The following is a 27,104-nucleotide window of genomic DNA, read 5'->3' on the forward strand; positions in this document are numbered from 1 at the left end:
ATCTCCAATATTAATGTACGTGCACCCTCAGCATGGAGGGAGGAGATGATGACTGGATTTTCTTTTTGGGTGACCTTATCCTTCACGTGTGACGCTGAATCTCACAGCTGACGTTTGACCTCTTCGTGGAAGAGAGAAAAGCGAGAATAAGTCTCCCTGCTTGGATCGATAACATTTCAGATTGAATATCCAGATCTTTAAAGCACCACGATCATAAATTAAAAAGCTGTTTGTCCACCTCGGCATCACTCCACACCTGTCTCAAAGTGCTCCTATTTCCTCATTTGCTCAGCTGTTTCTTTTCCTGCGGCTCTAATCTTCCCTCTCGAGTCTTTATGTGGGCAGAACACTCAGAGAAAACATCCACCGGCCCCGATAATACCATGATCGACTCATTCCTCTTTCTGTCTTTGTTTCTTCTGGAAGTTATGCGTGCCGGTTTATGAGCAGATGGGATTTCTATGCTCGCGAACAAATCCCAGTTGAGCCCCCCTCGGCTCGGGCTACGTGATCCTAAAGAGAGCGAAACCCATTAGGGCTTTGTAATGGAGGAGGACTCCATTAAAGGATGCTACGCTCCGCTGAGTTCAGCCAGGCCCCAGTGAAAACACACACAAAAACACACAACGTACACAAAAACACTCATGTACGGGGAGAGGGGCGTGCACGCAGAGGTAAACACAGACGAGAGGCATGCAGATCTGTATGAGTATGCACACACACACACACACATACACACACACACACGGGCTGTGCAGACGGGTGGTCGTCATGACCTGAATGAAACTATTGATACAGAGCAAACACAGCCAGACTGTGTGTGTGTGTGTGTGTGTGTGTGTGTGGCCACCTGCACTAACACAAGGCCAGGTGGAGGAGGTTGTGTGTAGGCAGTTACCCTCCTCTTCTTTCTATCACTGCCAAGCCTCCACTTCCTCTTTTTAAAATACTGTTTTTTTTTTCTTTCCCTTTGATCGTCTTTAACCCTTCTCCTTCTGCTCATCTCATCACGACTCAAGACTGATTCCACGATGTCTGTAACTTTTGTAGTATCTTCTAACAATGCTGCAGCTCAAACCTCAAACATTTATCTTCAGTAGACTCGGATAAGCAACGGTGTCTTTACACGATTAAGGCCAAAATACATTTGTGATCTGCTGCTACGTCACGAACCATCCAGACCTCTGAGGTCGTCTGCTTTCAGTCCCTAGAGTCCAAACTAAACACGGAGAAGCAGCGTTCAGTTATTATGCGACACATATCTGGAACAAACTCCCAGAAAGCTGCAGGTCCAACTCTCACCTCAAGACCTTTTTGTTTGCCACAGCCTTTTACTGAAGCAATCTTATCAATATCTTGAGCTGCACTGGAACTTTTGTTGTCTTGTCTCTTTTAAACCCATTCTAGTTTAGCTTATTTTTCTATTTTTAACTTGTTTTAATGTCTTTTGATGTAATTTCATGCCTCTGTAAAGCACTTTGAGTTGCCTTGTGTCTGAATTGTGCTATACAGATAAACCTTGCACAATAAATGTGTTAGAATAATGATATTTTAGAAATGCCTAACTGGCATCTTAATCTGAATCGAAACATACGTAAATCCCATTTACACCCTGTATCGAGATGCCATCTGTATCTGGACACGTTAAGTAGATAAGGAAAAATGCATGTGAGTGCAGGTGTAGATGCGTCACGAGACGAACATGATCGCATTGTATTCGGATCTCAGGTGGGTGTTTACGCAATCTGTACAACGTGCTGGCATCTGTAGGCATCATAACACTGATACAGATATTTGATTTTAGTAAAATGTAGGTTGTTGTTCAAATTTGAGAGAGAGCAAGTGAGAAACACACTAGTTACTGATGCAACGTCTAAACTGTGTCATAAAGGTGCCAGAAGTGAACAGCGCGATTTTTTAAGGCAGTCTGGGGCTGATTTGCAGACGCATCAAATTCCTCAAGGAGGACAGAGATCCGATATCAGTGAGGAGAACGAACACACCTTAAATATATGAGGTGGCAAGGCAAAGATATCCTCGTACAGATCCCTTACTAACACAAGCTGTAAATGGAAAGTTAGTGATAGATTATTGTTTGATTATTGAGGAGAAATCCAAACTGCTGTCCAGGAATATTATCGCTACGTATGAGGATGAACTGCATAAAGTTTAAAGTGACGGTTCAACGGAATAAACTGCGTTTTAAAACACGTTCAGCACCTTCACTCGTCCTGTTTTTGTTTCTTTTTTCTTTCATTTCTTTGAAAATCTTCCAAGTCGTCTCTCGGCCCCGATGAGCAGAAGGAAGTCTGGTTTTCTTGTCCTGTTATCTCATCTCTCACCTCCATCCTTCTTCCTCTGGCTATATAACGTATACAGACATTCCCACATTACAATATTCAGATCTGGATACGGGCCCATCAGGCCCTCATCCGGAACAAGAACTTTACGATTAACACATGTTGGATATGCCGATATTATTTATGTTTTGGGGGCACACATTCATACAGAAAATGCGTCCCAGTTGGGTTTTTTTTCACCGCAGATTGCGACACAAAGCCTCTCGCCTGTTTACGATCAGCTCTCTGTGTTGCCGTGCCAACAGTGTGTAAAGCTGAGTGCACGAAAAGAAAAGAGCCATTTCTGGACTTTTTAACATTATGAACAGGATTTTGGATATGCACAAATATCGAAAACAACAAGCTTTTCAAGTAGTTGGGTCGACAGAATGAAAGAGGGAGGTTGTGTCCGTTTGTGTGGAAATATTGAATTATTCATTTTCATTAGCCATGCAAAGCAGCTTGGTAGGAATATCCTTTTTTCTGCATGAATATTTTGTGCATGTAAACGTAGTCGATGACTCTCTCAAACACACACACACACACTTCCTCACACTTCTTACATTGTACTCTGGCTGGATTTCGGAGCTGGACGAGGTGCTGCTGCTCTGGGCCGAGTCCTTGGAGTCTTGTTCCATCAGCTCCAGACGGGGGGACTCGGGGACACCGCCGACCACCCGAGGACCACCACCACACTGAGAGAGAGAGAAAGAGAAGTTTATGAGACTATTTTGAATATTTGCGTGGGAGGAAGAGAGAGAACGACGTGTACGACGTGTTATTTATAACCGAGGTCAGAGGAAACGGGCAACTCAACACCGATAATTAAGTTGCATTTCCATTCACTCAGCTGTCATTATCCGCCTTCATACCAGTGTTAAGTGTGTTTTCAGAAGCACTCTTTACCTGAGAACAGGCTGCAATGAAAATATACTCAAGCGCACACAGAGTAAACACACAGCACCCACATCACCTCCAGCATAAACCTCTGAGCTTCTTCAGAGGCAGTTTGAAGGACTTTCTGTCCCTGCTCTGAACTTGTCCGCGGTCAGTCCGTTAATTTATGGCTAAAAGAAGATGTTCATGTTTACATCCAGCTGTTTTTTTGTTATCAAATGTAATTACATACAGTCAAAAGTCTGAATTGAATTAAAACAGAGATTTTAAATATAAAGAAAGTATCAAAAAAGTTCTTCAGCGTTTGTTTGTTTGTTTGTTTGTTTGTTTGTCAGCAGGATTACACAAAAACTGCTCAACAGATTTCCACAAAACAAGAAATTAAACTAAGACCAAAAAAAAACCCAATAAAGAAAAGTTGAATTCAAGACAATTTATTTGTTTTTACGACCACATTTTCACAGTTTTTGGACGCCAAAAACCCTCTCACTGCTCACTTCACAGCAGCATGTGGGGAAAGAAAAAAAAACCGAAGCTGAACCGACTGAACTGTCTTGTCATGATTTTCCACTGCATTGCAAAACTACAGCGAGTCAGGAGGGTCAAAAGAGCATGCAGCTATGTTTTCTGTTTATCCTGGCGTGTGCTGACAGGCAGCAGGTAGAGAGCACTTTGAGAAGCCTCAGTGAAGAGATTCAAACAAGGAGGAAACAGTTTGAGCAGCCAGACGGAAAAACGTCTTTTAATTATTTACGTTTTCAGGAGAATTAACTTCTTATTGACTTCTCTGCATGGGGTAAAAAATACCTGGTGTGTGTGTGTGTTTGTGTGTGTGTTTACCAGTGACGTGCTGTGCTCCTGTTTGCGGTTCTGTCTGCGAGGTTTGGTGTTTGAGTGCGGCGTCAGACCGGCCTGGAAGATGGTTCTGGGTCGAGGTGTCTGTCTCAAACTCAGCTGAGGCGCTCCTGAAGTCTTGTCCTGGAGTCACAAACATACACAGATTATTTTATTTACTTACACACTCACATTAAACCCTGAAGTGTGTGTGTTTATGTGTGTGTTCGTACCTCGCTGTACGAGTCCCAGGTAGTCTCTTCCTCCACGGACTTCTTCCTGTTTCTCTTCCTGTTCCCCCTCGTACACTCGTTATCATCTGGGAGGAGAGAGAGCAGCGGGTCAGCAGAAGGTGAGACAGATGGCAGAAAAGAAACTCAATATTTTCCAGGAGATAAAGTTCAGACGGACAGAAGAAGGACGGTCACTTCTTCTCTGGTGTTTGTCTCTGCGATGCAGCACACTGGATTGTGTTTTTGGCCCAGACAATCTCAGATTTAATAATTATCAAATTATCTGCTCTGCTACGGCTTTGGAAATTATGGATTTATAGAAACATACATTTTTGGAAGTTGGAAGGAAGGAAGTGAAGGGACTGTGGATAAAAAGGGCTACAATATTACTCTCATCATCTTTTTTAGGCTTTTCAAAATAAAAAGTGCTGCACATCAAAACTGCGTCAGTGTCTCAGTAACCAATCGCTGCACACTTTACCTTGAGGTGAGGCAGCGTCTCCGTTCTGCTTGGGGCTGAAGGGGGAGGGCGGTTCGGCCGCCGTCAGCGGGCTGTTCTCATTGGTCAGCTCCACGCCGCTGTCGTTCTCTGATAGGCCCTCGGCTGGAGGTGTGTCTCCGTTCACAGGCGCCTGAGGATAGAGAGAGAGAGAGAGAGAGAGAGAGAGCAACGTCAGGGAAAGTGATTGATAAACTTTAGACCGATAAGAGGCCTGATGACCAGATTGTTCAAGTTATTGATTGACGGATGTGAAGAGGAGGAAGAAGGACAACAGATATGAAAGATGGCAAAAGAGTAAAAGCGAGACTAACTGGATATTCTTCTTTTTTGTATTAATTATTTTCTGCTTTGGCATTTTTATTTATTTATAATCTTTCCTCCGTTTTGTCTTTCTGTGTTTCCCCTGTTCATTTTCTGCTGGACGATGTTGGATGACTCATAACTGGAGGCTCGGATGGACATAAAACTGTTTCCGCTAAATAATCAGTACAAAGACTGAACATTTGTTTTAAAAAACATTGGGTTTATTGATATTCAGTACAAACCTGCGCAGGTGTGAGAAGAGAGAAGTTAACTACGATTCCAAGCTTAAAATGACATCAAATGTGAGGAAGAGGAAGAGGAAGAGGAAGAGGAAGGACTACAGAAGAAAAGTTATCAGAGAAAGATTAAATGAGTTTGGAGAAACAGTTATTTGTGTTTTAGTTTGTAGTGTTTGAGCCTTTTTATATCACAACTGGAGCACCTCAGGACTTTGACAGACTTGAAACTCTAAATCATCAAAACAAAGACGGAACAGCTGTTTTAAAAACATTCGGTACAGAAGAAGTGACTCCCAGGAGCATTTCAGTGTAAAACATTTAAAACCCCAAGTTTAAAATTCTGTTACAAAGGCAAAGAAAACCAGCAGTTTAAATGACTCAAGTGACCGACTTCTAATCCATACGATCGGTACCCGAGGCTCGTGAAAGGAGGAAGCTTTGAGGACTGTGTTAAAACAAGAATATAAACTGAGATTTTACGTCAGGGGAAATCTCACTTTTTTCCATGTTATTATTAATATTATTTTATGGATCCCAGAAGTCTAATAAACACTTTATAGAAGCTAACGAAGAATAAAGACGGAAAACAGACGCTAAAGGTGAAAACACAATGTTTTGTTTCCATATCATGTCTTCTGTAAGACTCATGGAAATACAAAGTCCAGAATACACATTTATGTTTATTTTAGTGCCAATTTCTGTTTTGATATTTATGCAAATTAGTGCATATTTAATTAGCTAGGGGCATTTGAATATTTAATCATACAATATCAGCTAATCTGTAATACAAAAAAGTTGTCTTGACGTTAAAAAATGTGTGGAATTTTTACAATACATATCTCAAAAATAATTTATATTTACATATACCAAACTTCCCAGTTTCATTCCTAGATATATATTATGTATGATATATATCACAGCCGGGTTTGTTCATATATCATTCACAGCCTGATTGACAGTATTTCATGATTTATGTATGAATAAAAAGAGATATCCTGTCAAAAGTTCGGTAATTTGAAGATTTCTGTTCTGGAAATGTGAGCAAATAAGTGCATTTTTAATTAAATAATGACTCATTTACATATTCGTAACATAAAATATCAGAAAAGTTGCAATACAAAAAATAATTGTAACAAACAGGAAGTGTTGCCCGTGACAACACACCTCCACACAGCCCTCACGCGGCAGCCCACCCACACCTGAGGACGAGGACGGCGTGTTTGAGGCGCTGGCTGCACATTCAGTACCCGACAGTGTGATGACATCACTCCCCGAAGCCTCGGATAAAGTCTGTCAGGCTGCTCATTGTGCATCACAACCATTGTCTTCACGGTGGTAACCAGCGTAGCCTCTGGCCGCACAGGATATAATGCCTGCTATTAAACTGTCACCAGATATTTCTGTAACTCTATAATCACAAACTATTAGCACCATGCTGAGCTGTGAGGAACCTGTTGAATCACAGCTCAGAGTGCCGCACGTCCAAAATATTTTAACTCCCTACAGCACAATAGATCTTAACGTTGCCAGGAGCTTTTGACGGCTTTCCAACTGGGTCACCTGCTTCCAAAAAAACCTCCTGGAAAATGTCCAAAATCTGACATCTGACACAAAGCATGCTGTTCAAGCTGCGTCTCGCAAGTGAAGCGGGACTAAGATCTCAGACATTATGATGTCAAGACTTGGGAAATCTAACACAAGAGCACATTCGAGGGAAAGACACCTATCTGGTTAAAATACTTCTAGCGGGGTGAAAGAAAAGCTATTACAAGGAAGTGGTGTAAAGAGGAAACCAAGAGAAATTGGTTGGAAGTTGCATGATACGGAGAAATTCACACGCACTCTACGACTGCAACAGTTTGCATGCTATGAAAAATGGGAAATGTGGACTGTCTATAAAACCCATCAGAGACTGAAGAGACTGGACTATAAAAAGGAGAATAAGTGGATTATTGTAAACAGACACCAAGCTCTGTATTCTGTATTCTGCTTTGTTGTACTGTCAAGAAAATAGAGAACACTATGGTGACCAAACAAAAAAAGCCCCTGTTTATAAGATAAACCACTTTAAACCTAAAGCTCCAGGGCCTGAATAACTTCCACAACATGACGTCAAACCCTCCTTTACCTCGGGGCACAGAAAAGGAAGGTGTGAAGGCTACCAAATCAAACACTCCATCAAGTCAAGTACTCCAAATGTGTCAATGTATTCAAACATATTAACATGTCAGAGACCGTCAGGCACGCCCGCATGTCCAACAGCATCTGACTCAACGCAAACAGTATAGAAAATCCTACAAGAACAACACAGCGATGATGAATCTGCTCACGGTGAGTCATGTGTTTAGACTGCACGGCTCGCCTGCCAGAAGGATCAGCGAGGTAAAGCACAGGCGTCTCTCTACCCATCACTTCATCGCACACGTCATCGCAGGTGAAGGAGAGATGCCACGTGAAACCTGCCGGTGCATTTCTGTTGCAACTCAGCTCAGCTGCTCTGTTCGGACTTGAACGTCCATCGCTCCACTTCAAGTTCTGATTCCACCTAATCCCTCCTGCTGCCCGCTCAGATTAGAGCCAGAACGAATACAAAAGACGTACAGATGATGTCCTTACTGGTAACACCTCGGGAGATTTACATGTGTGTACGTGTGCACAGGTGTGTGCTTGTGACGTACTGTATGTATCTGTGTGTGTGTGTGTGTGTGTGTGTGTGTGTGTGTGTGTGTGTGCAAGAGAGAAAAAGAAAACCAGGGATGCACAGGACTAGTAATAAAACCATGGACGTATTAAGGACAATCTGGATACAGTGTCTGAGGCAGGCCCCGTTAATCTTATGAAAGCTGCTCAATGGTGCATGAAACCAAAATAGTTTGATGTCACGCGTATAAAATCCCCCTCAGATCTTCTAGATCGTGGGAATAAAATGATTTGTCCGTGCAGCTCTTCAAGGCTTTTTTTCGAATGTCACTGGACCAATCGAGTCATTTGATAGGGGATGTGACACCAAACTGTGTCATTACAATCTCATGTGATGCACGCTGGTGTAAAGACTTCTTCCCATAAGCTTACATTGTGAAAGAAGCGCTTGTACAACGCTGAAGAAAATTTGTTTTGAGCTTCACATTCCCCAAGAAATGACTGGTTTCGGTCATTTGAAGAGCCGAAGTTAGCCGTTCGAAAGCAGAAGTTTCTATTTCTAACTGTTGTTCAAACTACATTGCTTTGTTTTAATATATCAAAATGTTCACATGTTAAATAAACAAGATAAAACACGCAACTAAGAGTTTTCTAAAATGCAGCTAAGATGGCAGTTCACCCATGTTTTAAACTGTATGTTTCCAAATAAGTTGAGCGGACCTGGACAACCGGATGGTTGATCAAGTCTCCGTCTCGCACACGAGTCTTTATTCTACAAATAATTTGGTGCAAAAGACACAAAAGATGGAACAAAGCAGAGAGAACGAGCAGCTGTGCAGCACATGGAAATTGCGAGATTGTGCTGACTTTTTAAGGCAAATCACAGCAACGCATATCTGAGGCTGTTTGTGATTTTTAAGCGTCGTAAAACAGGGAATGCGTGCGGTGTGTGTGTGTGTGTGTGTGTGTGTGTGTGTGTGTGTGTGTGTGTGAGTGTCTTTGTGATGCCAAATTTCCACTGTAATAAATGAACTCGCTGAACTTGCGTATAAAGAGTGTGTGCTCAAGATGGCTGAGAGCGAGAGCTGCCGACGGGGCTGAGGCTGAGAGAGAGTGAGGTCAGCGAGGTCACCAGACACGTTAGGGACAATAATCCAGAGGCCGTGGATGTTTTAAAAATTGTGACAGCGGTTTTTATGACGCAGCACCTTGCTGAGGGGAAGACATGACCTGATTTTAACCTGTTACACAAACCGTGTATTCGTTTTTTGACAACTAACATAAACATTTTTGACACTAATTTCTTAAATTTGGACATCAGCCCAGCCAATCTATCATTTGGGCTCTACTGACCGATACACCACTGCTCAAAGAAACTCCTTGGTTAATATTTTAAAATACATTTGATTTCTATTCTCAAAAGTCAATTGATCTGCCCTAAAAACGTCAGAATGTAGTAAAAAATAACTCATTTTACCAGATGCGACAACTTCAACGACCCAAAATACAAATATATTCAATTTACTTCCATGCAAACTAGAGACATGCAGTAAATCCTTAAACTTGTCGAGCTGGAATCAGATAATATTCTGCATTTTTGTGATAATTAGTTACAAACAAAAATCACCATTGAATAATTATCTGTTGCATGATTGATTTATCATTTTCCCCTTAAAACCATCACTGTTGCAAGCGGAAACCTGCGACCTGCATCTGTCAGCAACAAGGTTTTTAAGTGGTATGTCAAATTTACAAATGCATGTTAACTGACTGAGCTGACTAAGATAGCTAATGTTGCAGCTCAGCTGAAGAGGACATCATTAATGTCCAATCAGCCTCTCGTTCGTGAGTAGATGCTCGTACTTCTGGACGGTTACACAGAAAGAAAACAGTTCCAACACGAAACCGCTCACAACAAGGTCTGTGGATTATCTTGAGTTGAGTTTATCAAATTTTTGAGCACTTTGAGCACCACAAGCCAAGAAGCATCTTGTTCTGTTATACTGGAGAAAAGGCAGACGCCTCTGCGCCGATATCTCCAAAACTCTGCAACTCTCACCAAAACAATCTAGATGGATAAATAGCACTACAGGTAAGAGAGACAATATGTATTGTTGGTTTTGGGGTTAACTGTCCCTTTACTATTTTCAAAATACAGATGATTTTATTCTCCAGAGTCAATTAATCTGTTCTTAAACTGTTATTTCCTCAAATTTCATATTTTCAGTCCAAGAAAAAAAAAAAGAAATGCAAGAAAAAATGTGAATCCTTCTGTTTGAAAAGCTGGTACCAGAAATCATTCGGCTGTTTTTGTATAATTGACAATTAATCAATTACAAAAAATGTTATTAAATAATTTTCTGTTGCCTGATCATCATCTAATCTCTTAAAACAATTACTTTTGAAAGTAGAAACATGCAACCTATAATCTATCTGCAAATTCAGATGAAATTCTGCAACTGACAATGAGATTTCATTCTTAATTCGAAATATTTCCTTCTATTTTTTAGGGAACAGACATAAAAACTGCTTCTTTGTAAAAGCTTCTTTGGACACACGAGGAATCAAACCAGCAACCTCTCAGCTACTACACACTTCCCCCACGGGCAAAAAAAACCCTGACTGCTAAACGAAAGTGTGTCTTCTTGTCATATTTCAGGATTGGAGGACGGACAGCAGGAGAGGCTGGAGACAGATTTAACGTGAGGAGGCTCTGAGTGAGGTGGTGCTGGAGGTGAACGGAGGTGAGGAGTGACTGCAGAGCGAGCGGAGGGATAGTGAACAGGAGTGATGAGAGAGAGATGAGAGAGGAACAGCTGCTGCAGATGTTGATATTGTGTTACAACTACTGTGTACAGAAGAATGTGTTCGGCTGCAGCAGTCTGTGGAATAACACCGGTTTGAATGAAAGCAGGGCTGAAACTGCAATGTTTGTTTAGTTTAGCGTGTGATTTTCCTGTCAATCAAATATTCTGATGCCAAAGAAGTTGTTTGTAGAAAAATTAAGCGAGCCCCGGTGAAAATCAGAGCAGCGTGTGTTGTTTTAAACTCACTCAATCATTCACTTTGAGGATGTTAGTCGGTCTAAAGAAGCCTGACTTGTGTCTCTTAATAAGCTCTTAAATTTGACACAGAAGCGCTGCATCTCCTCTCGAAAAATGAAATTGGACAAGTAAATTTCCGAGGACATGACCTCCACGTCCTCTCTGGTACTTAACGGTCCCGAAAGACGGATCGCAGCTGGAGGAAATCTGAAACTCCTGCAGCACAGCTGTACTTTATTGGCCTCGGCTGCCACAGCACGCTCCTATTACTCTAACTAACACATTAAAACGTAACATGTGACAGACACACTGACCTTCAGGCTCATTTCAGTTACTTCCTGTTTCTCTCTCATGTAGTTACGCACCTGGCAGCGGTCCAGGAAAAACCACCAAACCACCAGTAAAAGGCTTCTGATATGAACTCCGCCGGGGTTTTCCCTGCTGATGTCTGCACTACAGCGGCTGCATGCAAACAGTCCAAAGGTCGGCACAAAAAAAATATGCTTTTGCAGGAACGATGTGGGACAAGAAACATGGAGGATTTAGAGATATGGGGCTGCATCTTACGATTACGTTCACTGTCGTTTTATCTCCATCCTTCTCCAACACTTTAGATCCAAGACAACAAAAGATAAACTGTAATATACTGTAGAAATATTGTTACAATAATGTCATAAATAACTGCTAAAAAGATGGCTAACAGTTATATTTCTAGATGATTTTGGTTGTCTGTCAGTGACTTTCAGTAGTTTTGTTTTAAGGCATGCCCCATTGATTGACAGGGAAATCTGACCGATTACACTCCGGTGAACAAGTTTACTACTCAGCTACAGAAAGACAGCCAAACCGCTCATCTGACATAATCCAAGCCTCCAGAAAAACCCAGAGAGCCCACCCTCGACGCACACTCGAGCTTGTGCACCCAGTTGCAAGCTAATTCTTTTATCTCGGCTGCTACAGTGAAGAAAAACATCTTTTCAAATCAATTCTGGGATGTCGGCGCTTCAAGAGACTTGGATTCTCCCCGTCGTCTGAATGCTGCAACGCTGTTTTGCTGTGAAGCTCCAGAAATGTTTTGTTGACTACGAAACTTCACCTGACTTTCCACCAGCAACGAATCACAGTTTGTAGAACCAGTTGGAACCAGTTCTGGTGGGATATTATAAAAAACAAAGACAACAATAAAACTTTGCAGTTTTTATGAGATGTTTATCATATAACGTACCACAAAAACACTGCCACAACAACCATATCAAGTGAGAAGACGTGACAAACCACAGGTTGCGTTATCTGAGGAAACGTTGGCCGACTGTTTTTTTGGCTGTGAATCTGAACCTTTGGCAAACTAGTTAGACTGCAAAATAACCCTCAAACCAGCTCGTATTACCCCTAAAGAGTAAACTTAGTTAAAGATCCCAAAAAAATCTCAAACTCCTTCCAAACTTTTGTCAAATCTGGATGCACTTCCAGATGCTAACAAAATCAGTGGACCAGCAAAAGTAATGAGACTAGTATAAAAGTTCATCTCTATTAATCCAGACAGGAAATAGTTTTATATGTACGGCAGCGGCCTGCAGGAAGGGGGACCTTTCTGGGGGGTGAACATGTGTGTGTGTGTGGAAGGACGTAGGCGGCATCGTTTCTGAACCTGATTTGCATCTTCAGGTTTTTACTCGACCCATAACTCAGCGTCTCCTGAGCTGTCCTAACAGACAGACAAAAAAGACAAGAAAACACCTGAGGGCATTTCCATCTGTCTTCACCTCCCATAATCTCTGCTAATCTCATGCTACCTTCCTCCTTTCACTACTTAACACTGAGCCAGAAAAAGGTCGGAAATGGGACATTTCTCAACAAAAGTGCAAGTTGGAGGCTGTTTGTTACCCTTATTAACTTTCTTTCTTTTTATGGGGTTGTTGTGTACCAGACTGTTACTTCCTAACGTCCCTGCTGGTTGCCTGCTGACATATAACCCCCCGAAAAACGGCAAACTGTTGTTTTTACACTAAAGTCTTAACGTCAGTTTAAACAAACAATATCAGACATGTTAGTGAGCTTTATAGGTGCTAAAAGGTGGATTTTGTTGCCTTCGGCGAGCTGAATCAGGCGAGCTGTCTCCCCATGCTAAGTTAAGCTAACCGGCTGCTGGCTGTAGCGCCATGTTTACCCTCTACAGACAAGAGACTAGATTTAATCTTCTTATCTAATTCTGCGCAAGAAAGCAAACACCAAACATTTTAAGGTTTCCCTCAAATACTACGTCGTAGTTCATGTGGAAGAAGTCCAACAACAAAATGACCATATAGATGGTGTGAAAGCAGCTTATTATGGCCCGTATTTACAGGTAGCCTATTGTGAGGCAGCGACCTCTAGTGGCCATAGTAACGTGAACAAGTCTGCATGAGGAGAAAAGAAGACCGCTGTTGCACATGAAACCAAAAGTCACCAATGACTTATTTTAACTTAGTTTCCCTGGTTTCCCTAAAACTAACCAAGCAGTTTTCGGACCTGACCAAACAGCGAGCGTACGAGGAATATCTGCCAGAAGTACACTGCAAACGATATGTTGTTCTGAGAGTCGCTGCAATCAACCTCTTCAGTTATTGATGTACGAGGAACAGCGAGTTCTCCTTCTACAAGTCTGTAAAAACTTTGTCTCACATGAAGCTTTATTTGCTCCAACACGACTGAACAAACTAAGGATACAAAAAAGGGGGAGGAAATCGCAGGAGCTGCTTTTTTGTTTTGAAGGTAAAATCTGTTGCAACATAAATTAAAGATGAAGCACTGTGGTGATAAAGAGATGCTCCCGTCTCCGTCACGTTTAAATCTTTACTCCTCTCTTTTTCTTTCTCTCTGCGTCCAAACAAAACGAGACAAGGTCGTCTTATGTAAACGGGGAGGGAATAAACTCCTGTAAGTCGGCGAGAAAAGGAGCAGAAGACGAGGCTCTGTTGCTCCAAACTTCTTGGAAAGTAAAAGCAGAAGACAAAACAGAAACCTGCTAAAGAATAAGTTCAGTTTGTTTTATACTTCGTCTCGAGCGTCCTCCTCCTTTCTCGGTTGTTGCCAGCATGAGAGCGTCAGTCAAACTCTTCCAAAGTGATTTGTGAAATGTTTCATTCTAGTTTGAGACGTGAATGGAAAATGATGGTGTCGGCCAGGTAGCTGTGTAGACTATTATCGTTATTATCCTTCATTAACCTGCCTTCCTGGATATGCATCACTCCTCCTCCTCCTCCTCCTCCTCCTCCTCCTCGTCCTCCTCCCTGCTGCTGGCAGTCATGCTCAATGAAGCATTAAAGTAGCACAAATGATCCTCCTCTCCACTCTGTCGGCCCTTTTGCTCCTCTTTATAGTACAAATACTGCAACTTCTACCACTACAACTACTTTTATAACCACCGCCTCCGAGTCAAGTATGTTTAACATGCGTCCATCTTCCATCCGTGAGGTAAAGCCGTGTGTAAAGCCTCGCACCGACGTCACACACTCACATTCCTCTCTGAGCGGCAGCGTGCCCCGCGGCGCTCTGACGGCGCTGTCAAAACATCTTAGCAAAGCCTAAATGATTAGCAACGCAGGTCTACGGCTAACATTTGAACAGGACCGCTCCAAAAAAAAAAACGCCCGGGTGCAGCAAATCATCACCTGAAAGCTCTGAGAGTGTTACCAAAGAGCTGCGAGTTAAAAAAACAAAACACCCACGACTCCTGCCTCCGGTCATTTCGGCCGTGATGCTGCAAGTCTCAACTCAAAGCGAGGTCACGCAGTTTACAGAGGGGAATGACGCCGAGTGTGTAAGTTCAGTTTTGATTACCTTGCTTCAGATTCTTTACAGTTGTTTAATTTAAAGGTGCACAAAATGAACTTTTCTTCCATTTTTCCCCCCTCAGTGAAATTACTGCAGTCACATCCTCGGACTCCCATGAAGCCAGTGTTGTGTAGAAGTTTGTTTCTCTGTCAGTTTGTGTTTCCTTCAACCTTAAATGTAACCTGTTGAATATTTGGCTTCCTGTAGCCTAAAAATAGGGATGGTGTTATTATCAGATATCCAGATTCGTTCTGCTTCAGCTTTGTCTTAAAATAATCTGATTAAAAAAAGGGTATTTGAACAACTACTGTACAACAAGGTGTGTTTGGGGAGGCACAGGGACAGCAGAGTTCATGTTAAGCTACAGTATAAAGTTTTATTTTCTTTAATTTACCCACAGACAGTCTGCTGACGCCGTCGTTCACATTCAGGCTTGAGAGTTTTTTCTCGTTCTGCCCTCAGGCTGCTGCTCGAGCTAAGAATGTGTCCTCTGTGACTCCAGACTCAGGCCTAAATTTATGTCTGACCCCAAAAACCACTCCAGAGGCTAAACACCTTCCCGCGAGTCCAAAGCTCAGTAAAGCCCAACAATTTTCTAAAATACAGCTTTTTCGATTGGCAGAAAACCAAAACGGAGGCTCAGCCCAAGCACACCACCGCCGTGTTTCTTTCTTTAAATGTCACGCTGTTCTTCTGAGTCATCCTTGATTAAACAGGATTAAAGGTGTTGAGGTGTTCAGGTGTATGGCAGTGGAATAATACGCTATAACATGTTATCAGCTGTTACATCTGGGAGGGCTGCAGTTTAGCCATAATAGCTGGTTCCAGTTTAAATCCAGTGCTGAGGTGGTTTAATACCTGATTTGTTTCCTGTGGTGAACACAGCAGGGTACAAACATCCATGTAGATGAGCAAAGTATCAGTACTGTATTGAATCTAAGTGTCAAAGTTGAGCTTAAGATCTTTAAATGATCAACTTCTTCTTTCAGCCTGTAGGTACAAAGTTAATTTTAACTTTAGTGACTTTATATAATTTATCTATGATTGAGAAAACAAGCTTCCACAGCTTTTGATCATATCACCTGATCATTCTCAGTAGGTGAAGCCTGCACAAGTGTTTAAACAGTGTTTGCTTTAATCTTTCAAAGTAAACAGATTTCACAGTGTAATGTCTGTAGGAAATGACAACACCCACGTATAGTAAAACTCGCTTTCACTGTTTTCCTGGAAAAATGGAAGACAAAATACGGCACAGAGGAAGCGAGTCTGCCGGGACAGAAAGAGGCATTGTTTTCCCCGGTCGGTATCCACAAATTACTGTGGAAAAAACTACGCTGCACTAGAAGAAGAAGCCCGTTGATGGAGGAGGCAACGAAGGTAAAACAAGAGTGAACGGGCGGACATTCACTGGATGGAGAGCGCTCCGGTGTTGTGTCTGATATGTGTTTCCTCTAAACACCAGGACACGAGACACTTCAAAACCGGCAATCTTTTTACAAAACCTGCCGACTTATTGACTTAACTGGCTGTTTTACTCTTTTCAGGGTTTCTAGATCAAACTGGGATTCTCACGGTTGTCAACAGGAGCCTTGCTGCTAAAGCACCAGTAATACCAGAGAGAGGAGACAAACCACTTAAAGCATTTCGAAGATAAACGTCCGTAGCACCAGAAAGCCCCCCTAAAGCAATTTGTTGTGCTTTATCAGACAATCGTGCTGTTGCGCTGACGTGAGTGCACAGATGAGATTCACAAGAGGTTCAACCGATGTGGTGCAGCTGTAGACGAACTTCTTATCGAGGTATGAGAGAGGAGGATATCACACTAATGACAAGTGAGGCAATACAAATATTAGATATTAAACTGGAAATGTGTTCAAGGACTCTGTTGAAATGAGCTGACGGCGTCACGGCACGGCACTAAGTAAAGTGAAAGTATATCCTGTGGGAAGAAAGCATCTGAATTTTCTTATTTTGGGGCAAAGTAATAGAAGTTTTTAAGCTGTTTTCATCAGATTTATTGTGTGATTACAGTTTTTATGTCTAGGTGAACATTGAAAGTTAAGTCCTGGCTCCGGTCTTGGTTTTTTTTTTTCCTGAGCACTTTAAGGAAGTTAAAGTTTGAAGTTCAAGTGACGTGATCAAAAGCTCAGTTACTTTGAACTCTGTGAACTTTGAATCTCAATATTTATAAGAAGTAATCCACTCGTTCCTTGATCTCCTGTATGCTGGTACCGTCACACTTGACTCGCCGGACTGACAGCCGAACACGTAGAGCAACACTGCTTATGAAAACTATCTGCACTGCGCACCCAGGAAGTGTTCTGGATAAAAATCACCCACCAGATCGTGTCACCTCACGTGCAAACCTCAGGATGCGATCTGGAGAGCGATAAGTAACGGCCCGCCTGGCGTCACGCTGCCTAAACTTGAAGCGAATACCTCCAGACTCCAGTCATCATGTCACACGTGATGAGACAGTTTGCATGGAGACGAACGGTAAACAGAAGAGAGGATTACCGTGGTGATGGTGAGAAGAAAAATTAAGACAAATGGAGAGAATGAGAGGCCGAATGAGCGACGGAGAGAAAAAGAGGAGAAGAGAACGAATGAGAGACGAAGAGAGAGAGAAAAAGCAGATGGTGGAGGGAAGGAAGGAAGTGTCCCTCTCAGACGGAGTGATATATGAGACCGAGAAAGAGGAAGAAGTGGTAACGGACGACAGGAGCCCCATTAACTGTGTGAGTGTGTGTGTGTGTGTGTGTGTGTGTCTGCACGTAATGAAAGTGTGAGAGTGAAAGTGTGTGTGTCAGTACATGTGAAACAAAGTGTGTGTACAGGTTGTGAAAGTTTCTGCAGTGTGCTAATCAGGAAATATGTGTGTATCTCTGTGTGTGTGTGTGCGTGTGTGTGTGTGTGTGTGTGTGTGTGTGTGTGTGTGTTCTCTCTGTGAATACTTGAAGTGAACCCATTGGAGGAGAACATAAAGACGCCAGTGTGCCGCTGCTGTAATGTCCTCCATCCTTCCATGAATCCTAATTTTCTCGCCTCCTTCCTCCCTCTCTCCTTCGCTGCCTCCATCCTCCATCCTCTCTTTCTACCCCGCATTTCCCATTTCCTCTTTGTGTAGATGCAGCTGTGTGTGTGTGTGTGTGTGTGTGTGTGTGTGGCACATGCATACACCCTCACAGCCAACATGCATTCTCAATTAGACTCATATAACATGCTGGCACTCTTGTCCGGGCATCTGCCCTGGCATTGACACACACACTCTTTGAAACCACAGCTGGCAGAGAAGAGTTACGGGGAGTGGTTGTGTGTGTGTGTGTGTGTGTGTGTGTGTGTGTGTGTGTGTGTGTGGGTGTGTGTGTGTGTAAATGAGAGGGCTGTGGTTTTTTTGTAGATGTTTTCACTTCGACTTTCATTATTTCCAAAGTCACAAAGGAAAGGAACACACTGTGACCTCTCCTGCCTGTTGTGAAACCTGTGTGTGTGTGTGTGTGTGTGTGTGTGTGTGTGTGTGTGACTCACGGTGGCGGCCATGTTGTTGCTCTCCTCCATGATCGCAGCGGAGTATTTGTTGGAAGGCATCGCTGTCGCAGTCGACTGGTCCAGTGTCTGTCCTGACTCCTTTTCAAACCTGACGAGACAAAAACCAGAAAATAAAACAAGTTTACTTCCAATGTCACTGATGTGCCTGTAAAAATCACTCGTGGTTGTGGATTAACAAAACAGTCACCATCAGTTTTCACAATATTTTGCATTTTTTTAGACTAAACATTCAATAGATTCATCGTGAAAGTAATCGTTAGTTGCAGCCCTGGATAAACGGCACGTCAAGTCAAATAAATTATGTGAGGAGACGTCCAACATGAATATGATTGTTTTACTGCTGTTTGTTTTTGTTTTAATTTATTCTACTGTTGTGTCTTTTTATTGAGGTTTGATTCAGACTTTGAGTGCCGGCTTCCCAGAAAATTGAGAAAAAGTTCAGTATAAGCAGCGTCAGCATCAACCACCAATTACTGAAGCTCAGTAGAGTCATAGATTAATGTGCCAAATCATTTTAGTCTATTAGATGTTAAAATTGTGAAAAATGCTCATCATATTTCCTAGATCACAAAGTGACATCTTCAATTTGTTCTTATGTTGGACCAACAGCCCAAAGACTTTTTTTTTTACTATCATGACGACCCTGACAGAAAAGCAGCAAATCCTCACATTTAAGAAGCTGGAACCAGGAGAACGTTTGACATTTTGCTTGAAAGGATGAAATAAATTAATTTTGTAAGATCGTCTAATTGTTGGCCTTTAACACATCAGAACATCTTTAACCGCCATCTTTTGCTTCTTCCCTTCAGACGTGACCAACTTTCACAGACACTAAAAAAAAAACCGAAGCTAACTAACTTTCATCTTTCTGATGAATAATCAGTTTGTGCATCAGAAACACGTCTTTGCGGCCGCTGCTCAGAAAAAGGACGAAAGCGGGAAATAGAGGGAAGTAGGAGCAGATCTTACATGCCCGTACAAACCTGAGGTAAACAGATACACAGGCCTGTCAGGGTGCGTGCGTGTGTGTGTGTGTGTGTGTGTGTGTGTTAAGAGTTACTTAATAGGTGAACGTGTATGTGTTACTACATGTATTATGTATGCAATTCTTCTGCATTTTGTGTGTCTACATTCTTCGGAGGCACCATGCTGCTGCAGATGAATGCATATTTTATTGTTTGTGTGTGTGTGTGTGTGTGTGTGTGTGTGTGTGTGTGTGTGTGTTTAGGTTTAAATTTCAGGGAGGTGACGGGTCAACAGCTTTGTCGAACAAGCCTGTACAGAGAGACCTGCAGACCTCACGTAGACCCGTGTCAGTCTTAGTTTCACTCACATTAATCTGCCTGGAGACACAAAAGCAAACTGATAATAACACAGAGAGAAACACACTGAAAACGATCTGAGTCAGCAGAAAAATGTGTACGCTATATAATTAATTCAATGTGAAACCACAGTTCTGTATCAGGGCGTCATTTAATCGCAGCTCTCACTGTGTAAGAGAAGTCATTGTTGCACTCGTGTGGGAGTGAACGATGCTGTGGATAATCCCAACACGTCCGCTCCTTAATGTGTGTAAATGAGATGGACCGACTGTAAGAAACACTTAAATAAAGTCTGATACAACGTCACAAACTACACTGTGTAAATGTAACTACAACATTTTAGATAGGAGCTTTATTTTGGATGAAATGAACTGCTACGACTTCCTAAAATAAGTGTTCAGCTAATAGAAGTCTGCAGACACAGTTACTTAAAACATGATGAGTTCTGTTGCTGTTTCTAACAGGCAGTTATTGTACAGAACTTCTTGTGCCGGGCAGGTTCTGATTCTACATATTCTAGTTGGGAGACAATAAAAGTGACGTTCATCACAATGTTCCTTGCCTTTCGCTGAATAACAGAAATAATGCGGAAACAATTAATCGGCAAACATGGCGGCATAAAAATGAGAATATTTGCTGCTTTACTGTTTAACATCATTGTAAACTGTATATATTTGGATTTGGGGCTGTTGGTCGGAGCCATCTGTTGGATGTTGACATATTTTTCACTCATTTTCCAAACTAAATGATTAAAGCTACAACAAGGAACTTTACTGTTTCTTTTAGCCCCCTTGGACAACGATGGAAAAACAAAGTAAATTTTGTCTCAGTGCCGTACCAACAGACACAAAGACTCCTCAATCCATCCTCGGCATAAAACACACTTTCAATTTTATGACTTATTCAACCCAGATAATCCAATCCAGTGACAGGCTTTAAGAATAACTACAACAACTTTATAGAAATAGTCAATCTTCTGCTGATGGTTTACTTTTGTAGATCATGTAGAGGCGTCAGTATTAAACTGAGACTGTTTCGTAACCAGTTAAAAGTTCCTTTTAGTGCTTTTTTTTTTGTGCTCCTTTTAGTGCGTTTAATCAGAAAAGGAATCCAAAGATTAATCATTGATACAAATGTAATGGTTATGAGCAAACTTCTTAGCATTCAGCATTACAAAATCCACCGAGTGCCCTCTTTCCTCACTCAAGAGGCTTTAAATGATGCTTGGTGAGCTGCCAAACTGGTTGTAAGATTAGATGAACTCAGCAGACACCAGAATCATGAAACACTGGCACAGTTTCCAAAATAAACTGATAAACTCTCTCAAAGTGGATTCATAAAACCAGCTGGATGTCACGTAAATACTGTAGCTGTTCTGTTTACATTTTATTGAGTGGTGGAGACACATTTAGAGGTTTTTAATATATTTCTGTTTAAAGTTTAACTCAACAGAAGAAGATAGCAAAAGAAAACCAGCCCCCTAAATCAAAGGTGTGAATAAAGTACATGCAGTGTGTAAATGCAAATGTATCTGTCTGATGTGTTTGTGTTTGTAAAAAAAATCCCCCAAAAGAACCACAAAAGCACGAGTTTTACAGGTCGGGGACTCTGGATTTTACCCCTCATTTAGTACAGTCCAACTACAAAGGGAACCTTCATCACCAGTATGGAGGAGGGGGAATGATTAAAGAGTGACACATGACTCTCTCAACATACATACGGCATGTGAGTATTGTATTAATATAGACTTGAATGAATAGAAACCTTAAATTTGATATTTAATTTAAATAAGAAGACTTTGTTGTGGGGCGCTTTGTGTCCCTGTAAGGAAAATGGGTCCCCACAAGGTGAGTATGCAAACACACACACACACACACACACACAGTCACGGGCTTGATGTTCTGTGTGTGCAGAGGCAGGTGAACTCCTGACTGACAAACCGTCGCCTGACATCAGTACATCTGACTCAGTGAGGGACTCTCCCTCCACCAGGCTACAGACAGGTGAATGAGTTCACCACTCAAACAGGAAGTTGACTCCCCACGCCTTCGACCTTTCACCTACACACGACGAGCAGCCCCCCAAAAAGGTCCCTGCTAACTTTCTATTTCTGATGAACGCTTTGAATTATGACACATGGAGCTGAGGTGAGACCCAGAGGACATCTTAACCACCCCCATGTTGTGTTATTTGTTGAAAGCAGTGATTGAAGCACATACATGAATACTCAAGTGCACACAAGTGCACAATTTAAAGTTACTTAACTACAGTATTTCCATTTTCTGCTACTTTTTTAATCTCCACACCAGCTCATTTTGCAGGTAATTACTGTACGCTCTACACAAACCAGGCGATCATTTTGTGGGCGTTGCATCCTCGCATTAAGGTGCTCATAACGGGGATCTTTGCAGAAACGTTGCTCGGTCTTTACAAACAGAGCGAGAGGTGGAGGCGAGAATGAATTAGAAGAACTGAGGAAGGATGGAGGGCAGAGAGTGAGGGGCCCAGGAAAAGGGGGACATGGAGGACAAGGGGAAGGGGGGCTTCACATCAAAGTTGTGTCTGGTGGCTGGAGATTAGGGACCGCATTGCAAGAGGGGATTGTTCACTCCCCAAAGGGTATGAACATGAATGTGTGTGTGTGTGTGTGTTGGGGGGGGTCAGCTCCTCAGGGTCTCTCTCTGGGGGCTGCATTCCTTGTCTGTCATGTACTTTATGGCCCCTTCCAGCTCCGATCGAGGCCCTACACTTTATACACTGTCTACTTTGTTGCCTATTGTACAGACGAGAACGAACAGGGGCTCGTACAGTAAATCATCCACTCAGCAGCCTGGACCCACAGCAACTCTCAGCGCAACTGTCAGGACTATAAAGATTAAATTACTTGTAATAGAATAATGTGTATTTTTTTCCCCCCCCAAACAAACAAGACGTGAACTTCACTGTGATCTCAAATCAGGGAAATAAACTCTTGTTGTCAGCTGATGTCGATGCACTGGAGCTTGTTTTAACACCATGAAATCGTGAAATTTAGTTTTGCAGCTAAAATAAATACTCAAGTGATAAATTAGTGAGAAGAGAAGAGTTAGAGAGTCAGTTCTACTAACGAAAGGCAGGCCGACGACTCAAGCTCCACGCGGTGACGAAAACAGATTGTACATTTGGCACAAACGGCATCGTTAGCATCAGGATTTGGTATCGGTGATTGGGCTGCAACTAACTGATCATTTTCACTGTTGATTAATCTCTCCAATAATTTCTCAATTGACTGATGAGTTGTTTGATCTGTAAAATGTCAGAAAATGGTGAAAAATGTCAATCAGAGTTCCTCAAAGCCTAAGATCACATCCTCAGAGGTTGTGTTTTGTCCGCAACCTAAAGATATTTAGTTAACTGTCGTAGACGAGGAGAGGAACCAGAAAATATTCACATGTAAGAAGCTGGAATCAGATAATTTGGACTATCAAAAAAGCGGTTGATTAATTTAATAGTTGAAAACTGATCCGACGAATCGTTTGGAGCTTGTGTGGATCGACAGAGGAGAGAACATTTCCATTTGATATGGATCAGGTAATAAAAGTAAACGCAAACATGAAGGACAAACACGTCTCCAAGGAAGATACCGGGCTTACGCCACACTAACAAGGGACAGATTCACATTTCAATGCTGGTGTACTGGCCTGGTGCATTTACGGTTCTCCTGTCTCAGAGTCAATGACGCTTTGAATGAGTTTTTTCACTTATAATGCCTGAAACAAGGTCTGTGGTTAACACGAGGTGAAGAGATTTTCATTTTTTGTTTTGCAACATAAAATACATCACTAAATACCCCACGTGTTTAAAACATGCGGCTAAATGTGTCTACAGAGGTTGTTAGTTGTTGGCACATAGCATTGGTGACAGTGAAGTCATGCGATCGTGATGCAGTTGGTCTAAAGTACGCTTTTTACTTCCATGATTTCATTTACGCATCATTCATCTTAAAAGTGGTGTTGGTCTGTGGAGATTATCTTGCCGAAAAAGCCTGAAAAAGCAAATTTTCTGCAGTTATCCAAAACCTAATTCAAACATCCCATCAGCTTTCTGTTGAAGGAATCAGGGCGATGCTCACTTCCGGGTTGGTCTCCAAAAATACCTCATCTGTACTGCTCAACATCCCACAACAGTTTCCCAACGCAAAAGCAGACATACAGCCGACTACATGTTTCACAGGCTTGCTCGTAGGCGCTCATCATGCACCGGGCTCCCATTTATACTGCTGTTATAGTCGGCATCCAGTTCGTGGACCCTCAGCAGCTGTAGCAGCAGCTATGACATTAATTGTGTCTTAAACTCCTTCATCACGTGCATTTAACGACCACTACAGACTGTAAATGTCCGGCCTCATTTCTCCTCACGCTCGACAGTAAATTTGCCGACAGACAGTATTACTGTCAGCTGAGAGGAGCCTAAAGGTCCATGTGGTTCAAGATGATTGAACTTCTTCCAAAAAGATCTTGGCATTGCACATTATTGTGACATGTGAGCAATTAGGAGATTACAGTGTGAAATAAGTCTGGCTATAAAACATAAAGAGTTCAAACTGAGTGCGGTGGATCACACCGGACGCTGTTCATCTCCGCCTCTGGACAAAACTCAACTTAATCGATGGTAAGCTTCAGCTTCGGTCTTTTTCTATTGACTCTGAACGGGAGACATAAAATCAAGACAACAACTAGAATGCCATCACAACTACAGTCCCATGGAAACCTTACAGACTCATTGGATCATGCAGAGGGGGGAGGGGTCTGTGTATTATCCAACCACCTGAATGATGTCAACATTCCTGTGAATTAACGCTCCTTCACTGTACTTCACTCCCAGGTGACTCCTCCCCTTCACCGTCCGCCGCATGGCTCCTCTGCTCAACTTTCTCAAGATGATTGACAACTTTTTCATTTGTTAAGTTCGATCTATTTGTTTGTCTGACGTCCTGCCCAAATAAAATAAAATGAAAAAACAAGGTGTCATGAGAGTGATGTGATCCCTGGAGGAAGTTCAGCCGGTAAAGCCTCACACCGTCAGCAGCAGCGGCAGCGACATGTTCAAGCCCTGGAGCGCGTTCAAAACCAGGAAACCAACGCTGGGCAATTAAAAAAAACTAAATGCAATGCAGAGAAATCATGCAGCCAAACCAGATCTAACCTCACAACCTGCAGGAGCGTTTAAAAAAAATCCCTGTTAAACCAGTATCGGCACTAAAGGCGCAGTTACGAGCTGACTGAACCACAAACATCTGCACCAGGAGCAACGCTGAGTCCAAAGTTGTGACAGAAAAGGATGAAAAACTTTGAATTCAGAGATGCAGCCGGACAATAATCTCACATCTGCGATAAACTCGTCTCAGATTATTGTAGGAACACGATAATAACGCCTCTGTAACCTCAACGCGACACGATGTGGATGTCTGCACGATGACGAGTTTGATTATTGAGATTTTTCTGTCAACACATCTACATGCAGCTCGGTGTGTCGTGCACATGGGCACAAACACGCGCAAAACACATAACGAGCAACAAACTTAACAAGTGCACGATGAAATGAATTAAAAGCAGCAGAAACAAAGAAGCCTGCCTCCACAACAGAAATGCAACTAATGGGATTTACTTATATATATATATAATTAAAAAAAATCATGTGCGTAAAAGTTTCTCTGTGCAGCTTTTTAATTACTCAGCCAGGCAATAAATCGTGCACACACACACACACACACACACACACACACACACAGAAAAAAGAAAAAACCGCCCTCCCCCGGGAAAAAACTTACATAACCATCCACGCTTGTTGCACTCATCCACGGCAGGAAAGTGAGATGGAGGTTGAGTTGTTGTCTGAAGAGTCAAGTTTGAGGAGAAATGGAGTGAAAAGAGGTGAAAAAGTGCGACTGGAAGGTGAAGCAGGGATCAGGTCCGTCTAGTCCTCTGGCAGGAGGTGCTCACTCTGTCGGAGCATGCTGCTGCAGATCTCTCCCTCTCTCTCTCTCTCTCTCTCTCTCTCTCGTGTGACTCAACGCCTCTCTCTCTCTCTCTGTCTCTCTCGCGTGCTCTCTGCGTGTGTGTCCCGCTGTACACTGCGTGAACTTGGCTGCGGGTCGGCCCCTTGTATAGTCCTTCCCCGCGGGGGCAGATGGGAGGAGATTGATCGCTCAGATGCGATCGAGTCTTTTCCCAGGTGACAAAGTCAACTCCCATTTTCCTGCCAGTGGAGGTTAAAAATGTGAGCAGGAACTACTTTCTTCACCACCCCCCTCCACCTTATCTCTCTCTCTCTCACACACACACACACCTTTCAGTCTGAGTAAACTTCGCTTCACCATATTTCCTTAGAAAAACACATAGACTTTCCCTTTTTGTCTGGGGGAGGTGAAACGCGCTGTAGCTGAACAGAGACAACAGGAGCCGACCTGTTGACACAACTGTGTACTTGTTTCTAACACCTGGACATCCTGTAGTACTGCAGTATAAACTGTACAATAATGGGAAAAATACAATACCGATTGTCTATCAAAGAGAAGAAAAAGTAGAAAGTTAGTTAAAAGTTGAATACGATCAGTGATGGAAAGTTGAACATGAAGATTTGAAGTATTGTATTTAAAGAAAAAGGTCACCATCATCTCCTCCCCTCATGCTGATGAAAGTCAGGTGAAGTTTTGTAGTCCGCAAAACATTTCTGGAGCTTCACAGCAATACGGCAGTGCAGCATTCTGCTAAACAACAACTAATTGTTTTAAAATGGAAAAAACAACCAGACAAATGAGAAAAAAACTCAAAAATGCCATTAAAGCTTTGCTGAATTAGCTGTAAGTGCCTCCTGTTTGCAGTGTACTCATGTATATACAGACAGCCATCAATGAGTTACTTTGGTACTGAAGAAAACTTAAAACATGATGTTTCTAAGGCAAGTTCTGCACATGAGAGGAGTGAGTATTGATGAGGGATGGTGAGGTGTGATCCAAAGGACGTGACTCAAAACTCTGTCATCATCTCATTTACGTCACCGCGTTACTCATTTATGTCACATTAAGTTGTTTCAGTTGAATCCACTCCACAGATCTGATCTCAGGATCAGCGTAAACTAACAAAAACACTCATCAGAAACATTACAGTCAAAAACTGAACGGCGATATTAAAGTCATATTAACTTAGCATCTATAGTGAGGATTTCGGCTGAGTAAAAGGTGAAAATAACGTCTTTTCAAATCAGTTTTGGATCTCAGCGTTTCTGGAGAGTTGTTTTTTGGTTGTTTCTACATTTTAAATCAAGTCTCCAGCTTCTTCAGCTGTTTAGCAGAATGCTGCAACTCTGTTTTTTGTTGTGACGCTCCAGAAATGTTTTGTGGAAAACTTC

At 42.2% G+C, this 27,104-nt stretch overlaps 1 protein-coding gene across 1 annotated transcript in view; it reads right to left on the bottom strand.

Annotated features, from left to right (window-relative positions):
* Nucleotides 1-25,665, bottom strand: part of dnmt3bb.1 (DNA (cytosine-5-)-methyltransferase 3 beta, duplicate b.1) — a 36,844-nt gene extending 11,179 nt beyond the window's left edge. The window contains exons 1-6 of the mRNA XM_073470147.1: nucleotides 25,525-25,665; nucleotides 18,373-18,481; nucleotides 4,785-4,935; nucleotides 4,304-4,389; nucleotides 4,077-4,214; nucleotides 2,903-3,034 (exon numbers count right to left, since the gene is read on the bottom strand). Of these exons, the coding sequence (XP_073326248.1) occupies nucleotides 2,903-3,034; nucleotides 4,077-4,214; nucleotides 4,304-4,389; nucleotides 4,785-4,935; nucleotides 18,373-18,481; nucleotides 25,525-25,532 (624 nt within the window). The 5' untranslated portion in view covers nucleotides 25,533-25,665. The remainder of the gene's footprint in view (nucleotides 1-2,902; nucleotides 3,035-4,076; nucleotides 4,215-4,303; nucleotides 4,390-4,784; nucleotides 4,936-18,372; nucleotides 18,482-25,524) is intronic.
* Between the last annotated feature and the right edge of the window lie 1,439 nt (nucleotides 25,666-27,104).

The sequence above is a fragment of the Pagrus major genome, chromosome 7, assembly GCF_040436345.1.
Source record: "Pagrus major chromosome 7, Pma_NU_1.0".
Lineage (NCBI taxonomy): Eukaryota > Metazoa > Chordata > Actinopteri > Spariformes > Sparidae > Pagrus > Pagrus major.